Here is a 19,358-nt window from a genome sequence, read left to right as displayed (position 1 = left end):
GTGAATAATTGCAGGGAGGGGGGTGTGGTGGCGCGGTGGTGCAGCGGGTTTGGTCGGATCCTGGTCTCTGGCAGGTCTGGGGTTCGAGTACCGCTTGGGGTGCCTTGCGACGGACTGGCATCCCGTCCTGGGTGTGTCCCCTCCCCCTCCAGCCCTCCGCCCTGTGTTGCCGGGCTAGGCTCTGGCTTGCCACGACCCTACTTGGGACAAGCGGCTTCAGCCAATGTATGCGTGCGTGCATGTGTGTAGCATTTGTAAGTCTTCTTGGATAGAGGGAGAGATGTAAGCTAAATACTACACTGCAGTCACCGTACGCCACCTCGGAGAAAAGCGTGTGCTGAATAAATAAACGCAAATGTAATATTAAGTATAGTCTGAAAATAACTAAAATGCGATTTCCTCGTGCTCTTTACGAAATGCCCATCTGAGGGAGATCGAACGGCAGCAAGTCGAAAAAGCGTCTCGAAAACCATAGATGGCCACGTGGCCACAGCCACCCCGTTGTTCATCATTCTCCTCAGCACCTCCAATACCGCTGCTCGATGGCATGAGCTCCGGCCAACGTACCTGCTTTCAGGAGTACTATTTGATCATTCTGGCACAACTCCATGAAGCCATCGATGCGTTTGGCAAACTCCACCACGTACTGAATAGCCTCGGTAATCTTGATCGCACACAGTTGCCACATGACTTCCCGGGGCTGACGGGGAAAGGCAGAATGAACAATATTGGCTGTGGGCGAAAGAGGAAAGGAACAGCGCAGGTTCGACTTCCGCGGCGCGACGGGCGTTCGGTACCTTGTTCTGGTAGTTTTCCATCTCCTCCTGCAGGAAGGCCTGCCAGGTCATCTGCTGAAGCTCCTCTCTCAAGTACTGACACGTCTCCATGTGGGACTTGGAGATGTTCTGTGCCAGATGTTCTGCAGGAGCAATGGCAACAACAAGCAGCAAGCAGTTAGAGAGAACAAGAACGTAGGCTACAGCCACGGTGCCCTGCTGCCAACCTCTTAGCCATGTGCCCATTTATTCATCTGTTTACTTATTTCTCCTCAGAGGTAAAAGAGTAAGCAGCTTGTTAACCTTTACTCTCTGCCTCCTGTAGTCTCACACAAGTGGGCAGCTTCTACCCAGTTAAGTTTTGATATGAATTAAGAATTGTTGGAGGGAGCGCACAATATTACTCACAGAAACAAAGGTCGTATTTTCTCTTGGAAAAAGGGCTAAGATTTAATCTTTTTTTTTTTTTTTTAAAATACATTCGTTAAAAGGAAAAGGGTTCCAATGCACGGGGGAGCCTAAAAAAATGATTTCCCCTGACTCGTGCCCTGCTGGATCTTGATTGGCCCTAATTAATGGAAACTAATTACGAAAAGGCTTTTTTAATGAGTCCTGGAGATGAGTTTCCAACCTCCTGCTATTTTAAACCACCTTTGTGTCATTTGCCCCACAGTTGCGCTCCACTCCCTCCCCCTGGCAGCCCTCTGTCCCCCTCCTCACCAAGCTCTGCCATGGACACGGTGGGAGAGGTCTCCCCGTTGGTGAACGAGCAGTAGGGGAAGAAGCCGGACCCTGGCGCAAAGTCGCAGATGGGCTCGGGCTTGATGCCGTTGATGTCCAGGCCCGATTGGTCCGGCGACGGCTGGATGTCCAGGTAGAAGCTGTTGATGGCCGAGTCTGGCTTGCCGCCGTCCGGCGTGTGGCCGTCCATGTAGCCGCTGAGGTCGTCATGCAGCTCGGTGAGCCCACTGGCGGACAAGCCGTAGGTGGGCGTGAGCGGCTCGGCCTCACCCGGCTGCTGCTGGTGGTCCCGCTGCTGCTGCTGCAGCCGGTGCTTCTGTACCTCCGCGTACAGGCTGTCCCGCTGCTTCTTCGACATGCGGCCGAACTTGACAGCTGGGCGGGGGAAACAAGTGCGGCTGAGCGGCACGCGGGAGGGAGGGAGGGAGGGAGGGGGAATGCACGGGCTCACCTCCTTCTAAAGGCACTTCTGACGCATCAGAAGGCTGTGAAACTCAGATACTGCAATATGCCGCCGCAATGAACACGGCTGGATATGCGAAACATCTCTTTACATGGGAACGTGAGCCATTAAGGTACATCACGTCTGCGTTCCAGACACGAAACGGCGGCGCAACTGCGCTGCTAAGGTCTATGCAATACGGTAAAAAAGTACAGGAAGTTAGCGTGTACAGCAACCGGTCCCATTTAGGAGGCAGGACAGTGTGCGTGTGTGTGTGTGTGTGTGAAGGAGGGGTGCAGGGGCCACTGGGGTCACCTTGCCGGTGCTGATTGTGTGAGGGAGCAGAGAGGAGGCACAGCAGGGCTGGCCTCATTACAGCCAGGGGCGCCCCCCTCCGCGCACCTCCTGCCCTCAGGCCCTGCGGAACGGCCCCATGCCGATGCTGCTCACCTGCACACCCCACCCTATCGAGGCACACTAATTACCCTCGTTTGATGAGAGTTACTTGGTGCCCCGGAGCCGCCCTCGCACCCGCGGCCCCGACCGAGCTCTGCCCCGGCCCTTACCGTCTCGCGACATGCCCACGGCCAAGCACTTCTGCAGGCGGCAGTGCTGGCAGCGGTTGCGGCTGGTGCGGTCGATCAGGCAGTTCTTCTGCCGGGGGCAGGAGTACGCCGCGTTGCTCTGCTGACTCCTCCGGAAGAAGCCCTGAGACACCGGGCGAACAGCAACATGGATGTAAGGGGACACGCTGCAGTCATAAGCCGCCACGGCCACGCGCTCTCGTCACCCAATGAAGCAAAAGGAGTCAGCGCTCTTTCTGCTGCCGTCACTTGTCCTCCGGGAGTCCCGCCCACGATACTGCGCTGGTAACCACTGTCTGCACGTGTCACGGGCTCCGTGAAAGCACAGAGCTAGAACGTGGCACTAAGGCCCAGAACGATCACATTTCCGAATCCGAAGGGGAGGCGACCGGCAGCATGAATGGAAACACCGAGCTTGGGGTCAAAGTCACTCTCTCGTGCCAGTGCTTTTGAAAGTAGGAGGCTACGGGCCGTTTGCAGCACAAGCCGGTTCGGACGAAGGCGGGCGCGTCGACGTCCATCGACGCGGCCGAGGCGCGCGAACCCGGAGGCCCACGTGCACGTCGGACGCCTCGTCGTTTGACGATTTCCCACTTAATGAATTGATTCCGGCACATCATTTACATACCCCATTCCGCCGCTCAATACACATATGTCTTAATTAGTTGCTCATTGGCTGTTTAATTACAAGAAAACAGCTGACAGCTGCCAAGTTGCTTTCTAATGGCAGCCATTACAGAACTGGGGTACAAGTGCTGGGTGACAAGCAGGACTTTTTCATAATGCTGTGATTTATGGACCAAACTCGTGTACTTGCACATATCATTAAAGAGCTTCTATGCCTGAAGTAATTAGCAATCATTAAAGGCACATTTCAGCAGTTTATTCCGCAGCCTTTCCTTTTAGTTAAAGGGGAGCACAGACGGAGTGCAGCGCAGCGCAGCGCGACCCAGAGCGTCCCCCCGCAGGACGAGCCGAGGCGCGAGCCGCTCCCGGAATGCCGACGACCCGCTCGGTAACGAGGAGGAAATAAAAATACACGGGGAGCAAAGTTCTCTTTATCGTACCGCCAAAGTATTTCAAACGTTACAAAAAGGTGTCTTCGGCGAAGGCAATATGTCGCAGCGAGCGCTTCGGCGCTCAAGGACGCCGCTCATTTAGCGACCTCAGCCTGGCGCCGTGGCACAAAACGCACACGACCGCTGAGCCGCGCTCAAGCGTCCTAATCCTCGGCTCGCGCCCCGGTCAAACCTGGCCCATTTACCTATTTAGGCGACGCTTTTCTCGAGAGCGACTTGCAACGTGAAGCCACCTACAACTGTTTACCGGTTTATACAGCTGGGTACCTACCCGAGTACCCTGCTCAAGGGAGTCAAGGATACTACAAGCGGAGGCGGGATTCGAGCGTGCAACCTTTAGGCCCAAAGGCAGAAGCTCTACCGCTACAATACCAGCTGTCCACATTTGCTATGTTTATGTAACAAAGGTTTTTTTTTTTTTTTTCCCCCCCACCCCTCTTATTCCCAAGAGGCTCGGGGACATCTTCCACACGGCACTCGAACGCAAATCAATGATCGCCGGTGCTTCTGAATTATACGTGTCTTATTCGCATTTTATATGTTCGCTCAGATTTGTCCGACCAGCGTAAATGAATAAATAAGACTATAATAAAGGATATCAAAGGCAAGATTCAGCAGAACATGGAGGGCGCGTGCGAACGGTATGTTTCAGGTACGTGACGTGCGTAGGCCTTTCGTTCCACAACGAAGTAAGCGTCTAGACCTTGTGACAATGCAGTTGGCGCGAGACCGCATTAGGCCACAATCTGTGTTTTGTAACTGCATTTATAAAGCGCTGTATTGGGTCGCTCAAGTTTGGACGGGAACGCCAAGTGTCTCGGCCGTCTCGAACTCCACCCAGGGGCTCACGACGACCCCTCCGAGTCGCGCCTTTTTCGGTGGTGATTTTGGGGGGGGGGGAGGTCTCGGCGATCTTACCTTGCAGCCCTCGCACGTTATCACACCATAGTGGATGCCAGACGACTTATCTCCGCAGATCTTGCAAGGAATAATTTCGATTTGAGCTGGAGGGAGACAAGGCAGAGACGAAAGTTTCGTAAGTTTTGCCGTCATCTGTCACATGAAAGGCAGGCCACCGCAGATGAACACCGGTACAGGAAAACGCGCTCGTGAAACATCTGAGGGAATCGTTTCTTCCCACTCGCGTAGCATTCTGATTCCGCCGCGCTGTACGGCTCGGGCCATCTTATCTCCCGCCGAGCTAATAGAAGTCTGACTGGCCAAAACTCCCATTACAGTCACAATAGTGGATCGATTCACAAGTTGTTGTACCGCCGTTCTTGTGCAAACCCAATCAAAGGGCTTTCTCAGGCCGGGGAAACTTCGCTAAATGTCACAGTTTCAACATCAAAGCGGTGAAAATCCCCACTGAAATGCCGCTTTAATCCAGAAATAAAAAACTTTCAGCCGCAAAAGTGAAAAACATGCCCCTTGCCCCGCACCACGCGGCCTCAGCCTACGAAGGGCTTCCCAGAGGCACGCTCTGCAGCCCTCTGACACGTGGGAAGGCAACCGACCCGCGTTGCTGTCTCTGAGGACCAGGACGCTGCGGGCCCCGGGATGAGCTGCATCCCGATGTCGCCGCCGCCGCCGCCGACGGGAGCGGAAACCGCGTGGCGAAGCCGGACGACCACCCGCGTGCGCCGCGAACGGAAAGCCCAGAGACGCCGCACGCTAGCCCCAACCACGATTTCCTCGCCTTCGCCCTTTGACCTTCCGAGGCCAGAGGCCCTGGCATGGAGCGCAGATTTCGCGCGCAGCTCAAAGTGTCGCCTGCTCCGGCACCGAAGGACCGAGCAGGATCGGCGACGATCGGATCTCGAGCTGTTCGCCCCTGCACCGAGAGAGAGCAGCAGCACCACCGCCGACACTACGCCTGAACCGCAAAACCCACTTGATGAGCCGCCGTCCAGCAGCCGTCCGGTCGCCGGCACGATGTCGGGCTCCGTAGGGCCCGTACCGAGCGGGTACTCCTGCGCCGTCCCGCTGATCGAGGGGTCCGGGCCAGCTGCGCGCCACAACAAAATCAGCGCAATCCACTCGGTAAATGCTGTATTAACCTACATTTCAATGAGCGGAGGCAGAAGAGACAGACGCTCTCTATTACTGTCAACTTCACCCCCCCAGCCCACTCCCATTTCCATTAAATCATTTGAGAATGCCATGAAAAATATGACAGCGATACGAGGAAAATGGTTCTTCCGCACTAGTTTATTTACACTTAGCAGCACTTTAAAAACTTGGAGGTAGTGAGTGTGGAGTGACTATCAGAAAGGCGGGAAAAAAAAAAATTAAAAAAAAAAGTGTGTGATTATCACTATTTATGTTTTTCAATTATCATTGTTATTATTTACTTACAGTAGGGCCCTGCTTTTTAATGTGCTCCCAGCATTGACTCCTCCTGTGTGTTCCCATGTTTAGTTTTTTTATGTTTTCCCCCCTGTATGAATATTAACAGTTCATTGTATTTCTACTCCCTTAGCATTTTCAGCTTCATTACTTACATAATTTGTTCTGACATGCACTCACAACAACTCGGGCGTGCGGTAATTAAGGCTGGCTGCGCGCGGAAAGGGAAAGGGGCCGAGCGTACGTGCGGCTGCCGAGCAGCAGGTGGCAGTGCGGCGCCACGTTGGCGGGGGGTCTCCCGCAAGCACGCGGCCCTCCGAGGCTTCCGGCTCTTTCTTTCACCCCCACCCTTGCCCCCCCGTACGGGTTTAAGAAGGCGCAGCTCCGTGATGCCTTAATTTCTCTATGAGCCTCCGCAACGAGGTGAAGCCCAGGTCTGCTTCTGTTGGTCCTGCGAGAGCCTCCGGGGGTCCAGTAAACAGTGCCGTGCATCATGCTGCATATTCACCGTGTTCAGACACACTTCCCTCACCTGCCTTTACAACCCAGCTGAAGTCGGCTGCTCTTTCGGGGGGGAATAAAAACGCTTAAGAGAATTCACAGGAGTGGAGAAGAGATTGTTAAAATGCGAGCTTAGGTACGTTTTTGGCTACGCGCACATTTACGGGTATTCATTTAGCGGACGCTTTTCTCCAAAGCGACGGACATCTCAGCGAAAATACAAATTTGCGCATTACATTTACGTTGCAAGAGACGGCGCTTCCCCTGCAGGGAACCTCTGCTCCTGATTAAAAATGTACCAGGTGCCCCTTGAACAAGGTCATGCCGAGGCTCCCAAGCAATGACTCAAACGGGAGGCGAAATGATGAGCCGATTCTCTCGAGAATGTTTACCAAGCACAAAGCCGAACGGTTAAGGACGTGGGTCCAGCGAGTCGATATCTATTGACACGAATGCTCAGGCCAACGGTTCGCATTCTCCCTGCCCAGGTTATTGCAGGACCAGAGTGTGCAATTTCAAAGACACCCTCTCCCTCACACCCATATACCCACACGCAACCCCATCTGCACATCTAACTGGTGCTTCTTGCAGCACCTCGCGACGAGATGGTACCCAATTACGGGCTGGATCAAAGAGGCCGGGAGAAAGACGGCCGTTTTAAGAGAGTTCCTCAGATCGGTGTAAATTATAGGGCATTTTTTTTTTTTTTATAGTCAAGCAAAAAAAGGGGGGGGAAAAAAAGGATTTACAGTATCCAACACTCATCAATTATTAAGGCCTTCTTTAAGAAATGAGCTCCCTAAAAGGAATCCGTCCCCGGATACGGGTGCGTCGCTGTAGGCAGGCTGGCGTGTCGGTGGGGAAAGAAGCCTGGGAGCTCCTCAGCACGTTGGACCACTGAGCGCGAGGGGACAGGAGCGCTGGTACGGAGAGGCCCCGAGCTCACCCACTGACACTCATTTCCTACGCGTTCCGTGCAGACAACCCGGCGGCCTTTGACATGCGTTGTATTTTTTGCTGCCGTGGCAACAGACAACAAAACTCCCGGCGTACCCAGTAAAAAAAAAAGAAAAAAAAAACAAAAAATGCACAATTTCTCATTAAAAAGGAGACTAACGCTTCAAATGAAACATGTTCACCGCTTGCCGGGGCTCTGTCAAAGCTTAGTGCGCGTGGCCCCGCTTCCTCTGAGCTTTACCGCTGACATCAGCGGCAGGAGGAGAATCTTCTTAGCGTGAGCATTTATTCTGTCAACACTTAAAAGCGCCATCGGTTCATTTGTGCCCAGAGAAAGCCATGAAGAGGATATTCAAAGTGCCTTGTTGACACAATGCATAGATTCAATGCGAAAAAAAAATGCTTTGTTAGGACTATTACGTGTTCGTATAACTTCGAGAAGCGAGTCGTAGAAAGATGGGTGATTAGTAACAGGCTCCCCGGAGAAATTTCCTCCATTTTGCACACGTTGCGCTACGGCGCGAGGTGTGCCGCGACGGCGTTTCGCTAAGTATCCGGACGACTGTAACGCGTCGTGCGTATCTGCACAATCGCTTCTTTGTCTTTGAGGCTCCGCTCTCGACGGCGCGCGCGAACGTGCACAATGGGTTTCGCACGGGCTAATCTGGGCGCAGCACCTCCTCAAATGGCCCATAAAAAAAAAAAAAGAAAAAAAGAAGAAGAAAAAAAAGAGGCCTGCAGCAGCACTGACCATCGCACAGCTGCCATGATCTCTTGAGCTACTTGATGTAACCTTTCTGGATAAAGATGATCCTTCACATTACAAACCTACAGAACAAGGCAAGTCGTAACACCGCAATCCCACATAAAGCGTAACCAGCACAAATAACGTTTGAGTTGTGTTAAAGAGGCAGGATGTATCTACAGCATCGGCACTATCTGTACCCATTATTATTATTATTATTATTATTACTAGGTTGCTTCCAATAAATACATATCATTCCTTAAATTAGGACCTTATTCGATGGTACGACAGTCCATCCTGGCACGATCTGACATGGCGACCTTCACCCTCCAGCGTGTATAACCATTCTGCCCCCCAATTAGTGCATAACAATGAAGTATCAGTGTGATTAAGAACAGAATAAAGTTTATTAAACATCTGTCAGTCAGCGCTGTAACGTATAACAATGTAATGGATAGTGTATTATTTGTATGCAATGTGTCTTGTTTATCAACTAGCAATTAAGAACGACGTATGGTGTGTGGTCTGCGTTATGTCATTCGGCACTGTCGTCGTTTATTAATCAAGAATGTAGGTGGTCTGCCTGATCAGAAATTAAAAAAAAATACATTAACAGACTGCCACCTGCCATATAGTACATTTAAGGTATTATAGAGTGAAACTTCTCAAATATTTTTTACAACTGTATATGTTGGTTTAAAAAAAAAAATAAATAAAAATTAAGAATCAAAGAATAATCGGGATTAATAAAAAAGTTGATGCTGAAATAATAACACGAAATAACAGCTCTCAGGTATTAGGGTGTAAATTAGCTGGTTTGCAGCCCTGCGCACGCGCAGACGGGCATGTGTGCGTTGTCACCGACAGAGTGACGCATGACGCAGGCCGCACATTAATGCATTATGTAAGTGACTGGACCGAGACGGCGAGGCTGCGCCGCTTTGTGTCCTCGCTCACGGGCGGCACCTGTAAAAACAGCGTAACAAGGCGGCCGGCAATGCAGAAGACACTACGAAGGGACATAGGACCGATCAAAGTTTAAGGGACGCACGCAATCGGTTTAACCCTTTTACGTGAGCGTAAATATGCGGCATAAAGTAAGTATTGAAAGAGAACCGCAGATGACACACGGTCCTGTTTTTGCTTAGCAAAATAAAAGGACCGCATCACGACACGCACACAAGGAGACCGTTTCCTTCAGGCTAAAGCGATCGGCCGCACTTCCGTAACAAAGAGTACGTCCTACGGCGACGCGCGCGAAACTCGGGAAGCGGGGAAGGAGCCGCGCTGCTGGAGCGAGGGTCCCGACTTTGCCCTTTCCTTGCGCGCAGAGGCCTCCGCCGTGTAAGTGGAGGGGGAGAGCTCCGTTCGGCCCTCTGGAGCTCCGGCGCAGAGTGACAAAGGACGGTGCCACGGCGAGCGCACGCGCACACACGCAGGAGCAAGTGTCGTTTGTTTGGGAACTGCAATACGCTGGCAAAACAGCACGCGGTACAGGTCCCGGAGCACGCTTCACTACGCCCTCTGTGCAGGGATGGAGAGAGACTGGGGGGGGGGGGGGGGGGGGGGGCGGGGGGGAGACGGAGATGCTTTTTCAATCATTACGCTGCTCTTTCCAGTTAATGTGTGCACCTGGGGAAATCCCTGCGTGACACCGAAAACATGAAACGGTCTCCTTTTTTAGAGGGATAATGAAGGGAAAGCAAGAGACATCACAATATGTAGAGGAGGAGAACACAACATGTAGTGCAACCTGCAGAAACACTGCAGTCTCTCCCAGTGTGTGTGTGTGTGTGTGTGGGGGGGGGGGGGGGTCATGTCTCAGTTTTAACGGTTTTGCTAAAAAAAAAAAAAAAAAAAGAGTGTGAAGAACGACAACAGGAGGAGGTTTCTCTAACTGAGTCTGGCAAAACATTAAATGGTGCTCTAATAGGTTTAAGACCCCCGTGATTCCTGTCAGGCCGCTCACTGGCTGCCGTTCCAGTCCTGATGCTCGCCTTGGGCTCCTTCTCGTTCAGCCCATTTGTGTGTGTCTCTCTGTGTGTGTGTGTGTGTGCGCGCGCTTTACACTTTTAATATTTCAGAAGTGTTTCGCAATGCGCTTGACTCATTGAGACGCTTCCTGACGCTCACAGAAAGCGCGGAAAGTGAAAGTTGGGGGGGGGGGGGGCTCACGGGGGGGTGGGGGGCGACTTCAAACCTCAGCGGCAGACATCTTTTTCTACTTTTTTCGTTGGCGGAACAGTAATTGGGCTTCTAATTCATGTGCTGCTGTGGAGACTGCTGAGCTTCCTGAGCGCGAGCCTGTGTGTTTGCACTCGGGGGGATACAACAAAAGCCAGAGTTTACAAACCAGACAAGTGCCTTGAAAGTGAGCACGGTGCTGTGCGGTGGGGTGCGGCGCGGCGCGACAGGCCCGCCTTGCCCCCCCCCCCCCCCCACCACGCTTCACCTGCGCCGCATCATTTTTCGGCTGCCCTGACAGCTCGCGCTCCGCCCTGGGAGCGGGCGACGGCGGCGCCGACGGTCCCGTACCGCACGAGCGAAAGCCGCGACGACCCGAAGAAACGAGTCCCGTGCGCCGAGCGCCGCGGCCCCGTCCGCCTTCCGGGATTCTCAGCTTTCGGGTCCAAGTTGTACTGATGCAATATGTTCTGGGAACATCAACACAACTATAATCTCAGCAATAACACTTGATGGAAGGATAGACAGATAACACAGGCTTACAGCAGCATGCATACAACAGTTATTGCCAAAACATACACTGTGACACACGCACAAAGCGCATCAACGCACGCGGCACGTGGCCCCAACGACACAAGATCCAAACAACACCGAAGCACCTTCTCAACATCCTTCCCAACTAAGTAACAGCGAGTTTCCACGACTCACCTTTAAGCCCCTTCTGCCTACAGCGAGACGATCTCTAAACCCCAACCCCGGAGCGAGAGACGGCCCAAGGGTTCGAGTGTCTGCCGACAGTTCCCCTTCTCCCCGAAAACTTGCCCGGCTTCAATGAAGACATACCGAAACAAGAGGACCCGAGTCCCCATCGTTTTGTCCCTGTTCCCACCAACCAGTACAACTGTCACGTACAGAAGTGACAGGAGGACACCAGGGTAACCCAACAATACACACATGAAGACACGTACGGACTATGCGGTGCAAACTATAGCAGTAATGCTGATATCGGTACAACTTGGGCGTTTGGAGATCTGTACCGTCCCAACAACCCGAGGACTCATTGTAGAGCTCCGTGGCTGCGGGTAGAAAAGACCTCTTTGGAACAGCCCAGCTGGACTAGTCTGCTGCTGAAAATGGTCCCCCGTTTGCCTCCGCCTGAAGAGAATACTGGATATTAAGGGCAAATTAAAGCAGCTTTTACTGTGTGCGCACTTGAGAAATCATACAAGTGGCAGAAATCTGAAATGTACAGTAATTAACATGCGTGTAGTAATCCTGTAAATATCAGGATTACTGATCGGGAAAAATATTTTTAATCTGGCAACGTGAGACGCTTCCAGCGCTCGAATTCTCCGACGCTAAAATTATACCTGACCAATATAACCGCGGACTTCTTCGAGGAGCCAACGGAGGTAAGATTTTCGGACGGTTTCCGAATTGCTTGATATCGGAAAGACGGAGGATAAACTCCGTGCCTTTCAGCCTCGATTGGCCACTTAGGATGAACAAGCGGTGCTCAAACCCTTAACCGAGACCGCATGTGGGCACCCTGCTTGAAAACAGCTCTGTCAAGCTGGCTGCGATCCCTACGGGCCTCGAAGCCTGCAGGGAAACAGGCAACTTGGCATTAAAACAAAAGGGAATATAAACAATGAAAACCTTCATAACATCCACTGCAATTACGCAAAGAACATCTTACATAACAACGAGAGGCCTGTTTCATTGCACAAGGGGAATAAATCACACCAGCAGGCCACACCTCGCGCCGCTCCAGCATTAGTGACACCGGTCCACAATACTGCGATTGTCGTGCGGACCGAACGCGAGCTTCTTCTGATGGAGAGCCTCCGGACGTGCCCCTGGCACCCGTCCCCGTGTATCCGTTCGAAGAGGAGTGCGACGGGGGGGGGGGGGGGGGGCACGGCAGCAGCGCGCCCGTATGCCGCCCCGTGCCGACAACGATGCGTTGCAGTGCGGCCGCTGCCGGGGTGAGGAGCACCCCGTAAAATGTCCCTCGGCTTGGGACAACGCATCGGACCACTGAGTCCGGGCGCCAGCGGCGAGCCTGATGAGGGAAGGAACTTCCAGTCTGGGCCTGGAGCTTAGCGCTGTTCCCGTCGCTCCGGACAGAAAAGGCCGGCGGTGTTCGGCAGCGATGGGAAGCGGGAACAAAAGATGGTTTACATCCACTCCGTCCCATTCCCAACATGAATATTTATAGGAGACACTCGAACCAGTCATTAGACGGGAGCAATAAGTCATCACGCTGATTGTGCATCTGTGCTGTGAGCTGCACTGTAAAGCAGATTCGAGCATGCGATTGCAACGTAATTGCGCCGTTTTAATTAACCGCCATCTAAAAAGAACAACAGGAATAACATCATTTGGAGGGGGGGGGGGGAGGGGAAAAAAAAAAAAAAAACAAAAAGAAAAAAAGATGCTCGATTTGGTTTGGGATTTGGTTTCTGTTATTTATTTTCCCGTGGTCCGACCGTCAGCACGGTGGGCATTTTCTGCCGAAGCAGCCGCCAAGCTGAAGTGGATTTTGTTGTTTCGGGATCGCCCGCGAGTACAAAGTGGGCATTTTATCCCCTGTCCGCATCTGAGAGGTGTCACCTTCCCTCCCGAGAAAGGATTTACCTTGTGACCCTGTGAATTGAGTCCTCTGTGACATGCTCCACAGTCCAGCGAAGCAGAGCAAGCCCCGGATTACTCTCCTCCTCGCCGAGGCTCTTTACCTCCCTCCTCAAGCCTCCGCCGCGGCGCATTTCGACCGCCTGCGCTAGCTCAACGCAGGTGACTGCGTAACCGCACACCGACAGCAATGGGATTGGTCCGCACGACAATTTCCATAGCGACCTCAAGGTCGGTTTCCACAAAGAGGGGATGCATGCAGGAGAGAAAGAAAAGAGCTCGCAACTTGGCTCGCAACTGCTGGCTCTCTAATGTAGGCAAATATTTCTGACCGCAGACATGGAAAAAAGCTGTTTACGAAGCTTTAGCGTGAATTAACCTCCTCTAGAGTGTATCGCAAAGCGGTAACAAGTGTTTGTTCCAATAAAGGGCTGCATTATCTGAACTGTTGACACGTGAGAGGGCGCTTTCATCGAGCAGGCAGAGATCGAGCGATTCTTAGGCGACGAACAGAACCACCTGGCCTCCCGCACCTCGCCGGAACGGCTGGCGCTCGCAGTTGCGGCAGCGAGAAAGGAAACGCGAGCGACGTCGGCGAGCAGGTGACACGCGGAGGGCCGAGCGGCCGAAAACGAACGCGACTCGTTGCGTCAGCGGGGCCGCCGAGTCTCGGATCTCCGAGATTCATAGAGATAGACGGGTAAGGCGAGGCCGCCGGCCATTAGCTGCCGGTTCGGGGATACGTTCTCTCGGGGTCATTAGAAAGAGAGCCCTTCCAGACTCTCGGGTGCAATCAATGCTCGCGTCTCAGCTTGCACTTGATTCTTTACTTATTCATTTATTTTTTGTTTCGCCTCACTCGTAAGAGTGATTTAGTTACCCTCGCTTGCCGCTGAGGTTTTCTGCGTTGCATGCAGGTGCAGGTTGCAAATGAAACGAGAAGAAGAAGAAGAAGAAGAAGAAGAAGAAAAAACAGAGGGCTCTGCAGCGCTACCACTGTGCCATGTGAAAGGCGAGCGCCGAGGGAGAGCAGTGAGCGTGACCACAGCTAGCACGCCCCGCTCCGATGCAAAGCCACAGACCGGCTTCCAGGAGGCCCGCAGCTCTGCTGCAGGCTCCCCGGTCCCGGCTCTTCATGCACATTCAGCACTGAGCCCTCGATAAGGGCCTCTTCTCCACGCAACCTGCACGCTCACCCTTTGATCGCTATTTTGGTCTCAAAGGAAGGCAAATCAATTCACGAGGGGAAGAAACAGCCTGGTTTAAAGAGCAAATCGAAAGAGCCGATGTCTACGAACAAAGTGACCGCGGTCTCCGAAGTGAATTTCTGCACGTCGCGTTAAAACAGGAGAGAGTCTTTCTTTAAAACTAAGAATTATTTGTTTCCTGTTACTTGCGCTACTGGGAACGAACGGAAGTGTTGCGTTTTCATGGATACACGTATGCTACAATATCTAAATTCAATACCACACAGTTATTCCATATGGAACCTCATGCACGGCGCTAAATCCCGCGTGCAATAACCACAGCTATATAGCAGGATTTTGAATATTCTGCCTAGTAGCAAGTAAACTCATGCCCAGGACATATGCAAAAAGTCCAACAAATAAATAATGCGTATTTGCAAAAGAATGTATATTTCCGGGGGGGGGGGGGGTTGCGGTGGCGCAGCGGGTTTGGCCTGCGCCTGGTCTCTGGTGGGTCTGGGGTTTGAGTTCCGCTTGAGGTGCCTTGCGATGGACTGGCGTCCCGTCCTGGGTGCGTCCCCTCCCCCTCCACCCTTCCGGCCTGCGTTGCCAGGTTAGGCTCCGGCTCGCCGCGACAAGCGGTTTCAGTCAGTGTGCGTGCGTGTGTGTGTCTGTATTTCTGTTACCAAAAAGGAAAAAATAATGCAGAACATTTGGAACAAGAGAAAATCCCTGTCACAGCAGTGGATGGTATCTACATGTGTCTAGGTGAACCATACACTTGAGGCTGCTACATCCATTTCATGATTTTGTCTACGTGTAACATTTTATGGCCATAACCGTTTGCGTATTTATGCAAATATCCTTCAGCATTCCGACAAAAGCAGGCAGGGATGGTGCGCTGCCTCACGTTCATCACTAAACACAGAACATCAGAACACTAAAAACGGAAGCGTACAGCGAAGAGAGCACGGACCTGGGCCGGGAAGCTACAGCTTTACTTTGTGGTGGATTCCTCCTAGAAGACTGTTCTCACAATGTTACAAACGCGTGTGTCCCTGTTCAACACGGCGGGATTAGGAAGCTACGTAGAAAACTTGCATTCCCCAGGTACGTGGCAGGGAACCGGGTGGGGGGGGGGGGGCATGTTTACGATTACCTTTCCGTGAACCTGCTTTACCGACTGCCAGAGAAAGGGCTGTAAGGCTCTAATCCCTGGTAAATAAAGAAGTGCTAAGATTAATGGTTACATAAAGGAGTCCGAAAGCCCTGGAATAATAATCAGCTATTCTGCTTGTATCCAACGGCTTTTCGAAGTCAGCTGACGGCCGTAAATCCCACCCGATCTTCGAAACGGCCAGCGTCCACGCTTCCGCGACCTCATTAACACCGGGGACCAGTCGATGCTTTCCGCAGGGGGAAACGGCTGGACAGCCTGGGCGGAACTGTTGATCGAGCAGGAGCGCTACAGCCCGCCCCCGCCGCGTTGCCAACCTTCCGTCTCCACGTCGGAAAAACGAGTCGCGCGCGTTTTTCCCCCTATAAAAACGGACTTCGAATTAACAACAGCGCACCGAGGAATTTTAGAACGTGTGGAAAAGAAACAATCGCGTCATCTTCAGTTGACGGTTTTCGAACGCATTCGGCAGAAGTCCGTCTCGCCTGTGAATATGACCCCTAGGAAAAGATTAAGAAACTTCCTTTACAGATGTCGAGGAAGGTAAAAATGAACACTTCACATTGATCGCTGGCGTGCTGAGCATTACATCATCACCGACAAACCATAGCCATAAACACACCCCCGCCGCTATGCCGTACATCCGAGAGCGCCCGTGTGAAGCGGTACATGTGTGCGGAGGCAGCACGGCCTGACGTGAGCTGGGAGGCCTATAGCTTGGGGGGGGAGAGGGCCGGGATAGATGGCGCAGGGAAAAAAAAAAAAAGCCGAAGGGCCATCTCTCCGACAACTGCTCTCCAGCAGCAACGCCAAAATAAAGCCAATTTAATGAAGGGTGAATGAGAGAACCTCAGGGACCCCCCCCAGGCAAATTCATTAGGAGATGAAAAAAAGTGTTTCCCACAGTAAAAGGCCGTCTGCCTGATCCATCTTTCATTTAGGCCCATCTGTAGAAGAGTCACATTGGCCGGTCCCAGTCTGGCAGGCCGGCCATAACCGATAACAGACAGGATGCGTGAGGTTCAAAGATGAGCGCAAAGGGGTAATTGGCCCCCTCCCCTACTACGCAGGCATGTGTTCTCATGCTGAGAGTGGGCCAAAGAACCGATATACAAAAGAACCTGATGGAACACATGGAGTGATGACAATGATCACCCAAGACCAGTGCAACCTCCAACTGAATACTCAGTAAATACTGACTTCTTTGTCTGGATTTGCTGTAATCAACAAGGCTAGGACTGAAAGCTCTATAGGAACCCTGATCTCTAGAGATACATACTGCTTTTGTATCTTTCGTAAAGCTTCGGTAAATATAAACCAGCAGAGGTGAGTGGTAGGCTAGGCAGCTCGCTCTGCATAAAACAGCTTGCACAGCAAAGCAAGAATTAAGACACAGACATCAAGTTCGTGTTGTTTCATAAATAAATGACACATTCAATAATAGAGTCGCCGTTACTTGTCACAAAAGACAGGTGTACGTAATTAAACCGCGTATCAATATGTCACATGGAGTCACGTAAAAGGTGGCTGTCCGCCCTGTAAGGCTTCCTTGCCGCAGTTGTCTAGCACCATCCGAAAGCTTGCCTCATCACGCCGCTGTCATGCTCACCACACGCCAAGGCAGCATCTGATCTCTTCCAGTTAAGACTGCAGTGGCAACCACAGCGCTGTGCGTGGGATTCCATGCAAACCGTCTCACGCTGTCTACCTCCTCCATTTCTCAGGACAACCAGACAGAGAGAAGCCATCGCCAAAACTCGGTCTTCGGCAATTCTCCGAAGAGCACCGAATTACTGATCGTAAACGTCGAGCGCGCGAGCGCCAGATGTAACCGACGTACGTTAGGAGGGCGATAACAGAATAAATGTACGAACAAGTTCCTGCCCCTGGTGTCTACGGCAGCTATCTCCCAGCGACTCAGTACGAAGTATGACGAGAGAGAGAGGAGGAGATGCTCTGTGCCAGACTGACATCCAAATGCATTTCCTTATCGCAAGAGTTCATCCCCCGTCCTTATAAATTCTCAATTTATTAACACTGTCTAATTTCCTTGTTAGATATGTATAACCAATCTCAAGTAATTAGCAATTCCTAACCTTTGGGGTATTAATCCCGCCTGAATTATGGATTTGAACATCAAAGCGTACGTTCCAATATAGCCAGAGCTTGAAATTAGCTCATTTGAAACCTGCAATTATTTGTATAGCATGCTCACAAACAGTCTCCCCTTTTATGTCTGCCAGAATCCCATGGGCTTTCTGTACAGCATCTTCAATCCATTCTAGTGAGCACCAAAAATAGAGTCGACGCTAGATGTGGATGCACAGTCAAATTTCGCAACGTGCAGCATAGTACACAAGTCTTCCTTTCCGCTTGCAGTGCACTGTAACATTACAGTGTGAGCCACCTTGATGGAAGGCACGGTGTATTCTTAAATATGTAAAGTGTGTGTTTTTTTTTTTTTCTTTTTTGCAGGGCCATTAATTGCCAGACTTAACAACAAAGACTGCTCCTCTGTTTAATGCAGTCACCGGTAGTTGAACTGGTGTTCACAGCTTATCTTAGCACTATAGCAGCCAATCCATCCCATTTATGCTCGAGTTTGCTCAGAAATTCGACATCAACGCATCGGACGGTCTCTTATCTATCACCCAAGGCCAGAGCTCCGAAGGCTGCAGAAAGGCCAGATTAAAACGGGGGGGGGAAATCGAGCCAGAAAACTTTCCCACACGCAGAGAAAACGGACGTCTTCGAACCCTCGGCGGAGGGGAATAATGAAATCCTAACCAGTGAGAAAGAGAGAGCAGCCCGTGCGTCAAAGTTGCTCTTCGACAACATTAAACGACGGAGGTAGAACCCGCGGGGCTCCAAGAGAACCGCAGGGAGGACCGGAGGGCCGCGGCACTGCCCAGACACAGTGGACCAAACAAACCTCCGTTCACACACTGCCGCTTCAGCGGGGGCGGGAATCCATTGTAGGTTTGTCACTGACATTTCAAACAAACCACAAAGACGGCTGTTATTTTCACTCTCTCACCAGGCTTTGAATGATGGAAATCACCTTGTGTGACACTAATCATGATTAACTAAGTCTGCTTTATGACTAACTTCTGTAGGCCAGGGAAGACTTTTCTGACTGAGTGGAAAAGCGTAATGATTTGCTGATCAAACTATATACACATTTTTAATATTTTTTCCTAAGAATTACGGCTTGAATAACAATATTGTACTGAAAACTGAAGCGGACGGAATGACTGTAGCTGCTGAAGTAATTGGCACTTTACAGTGGTTTTAGCCTGCGTGTGAACGTATTTGTGTTTTTAATTGTTTTTATACGCGGATCGAATTAATTCACGGTTTGAGTTCAGACACAGGCCCCCCGGTTTGAGAGTTGAACCAACACTCTTTCCGATCCCTTGTCCAGATCCTCAGCTGCCGTGGTTCCATCTGCCCCTTTAATAACCCTTAACCATTTCACATTACAAGCATTGTCTTCGATGTTTAAATAAGGACTATTTAGGCCCTCGGTAGCTGCCTGCAGAGCAACTATTACACTTTACGTTACTAACAGTAAACTCTCATCAATACACACACAGAATAGACTGAAGCCAGCTATGGTTAGAACTTACTGGGGTCAGGGTGGCACAACAGGCTGAGCTGCTTGTTGGCCATGGGTTCGAGGGCAGCTCATGGTGTGTGAAGCTGGCACGTTTCTCCTCATGTTGGCACACCCAAAAATGCACGGAAGAAGGCAACGGCAACCACTTCTTTCCTGCCTTGCCTTGGAAGGGATATGGGCGGTCATTACAAGTCGGACGACTCGATGGCACTTTCACCCGTGGTCAGTACTTAGAAAAAGTCGCAAAGATTTACCTTGATATATTTAGAATACATAAGGTGGCTCGTGTGACACAAGGACGTGAGTACATGCACCTACAGTCAATGTGAGCGATAATTAGAAAAATATGCTTTGGTTTAATATTCATTCATTTCAGCCGCACT

At 51.4% G+C, this 19,358-nt stretch overlaps 1 protein-coding gene across 2 annotated transcripts in view; it reads right to left on the bottom strand.

The window, feature by feature from the left end:
- roraa (RAR-related orphan receptor A, paralog a) overlaps positions 1–19,358 on the bottom strand; it is a 211,474-nt gene that overhangs the window by 3,619 nt on the left and 188,497 nt on the right. For both annotated transcript variants that reach the window (XM_029256184.1, XM_029256185.1), the window contains 5 exons: positions 4,541–4,626; positions 2,526–2,667; positions 1,497–1,892; positions 798–919; positions 568–700 (listed from right to left, as the gene is read on the bottom strand). In XM_029256184.1, the coding sequence (XP_029112017.1) occupies positions 568–700; positions 798–919; positions 1,497–1,892; positions 2,526–2,667; positions 4,541–4,626 (879 nt within the window). The remainder of the gene's footprint in view (positions 1–567; positions 701–797; positions 920–1,496; positions 1,893–2,525; positions 2,668–4,540; positions 4,627–19,358) is intronic.

This window comes from Scleropages formosus, chromosome 11 (genome assembly GCF_900964775.1).
Source record: "Scleropages formosus chromosome 11, fSclFor1.1, whole genome shotgun sequence".
NCBI lineage: Eukaryota > Metazoa > Chordata > Actinopteri > Osteoglossiformes > Osteoglossidae > Scleropages > Scleropages formosus.
Note: the sequence above shows the minus strand (reverse complement) of the source record. Positions and strands in the feature narration are given on the sequence as shown.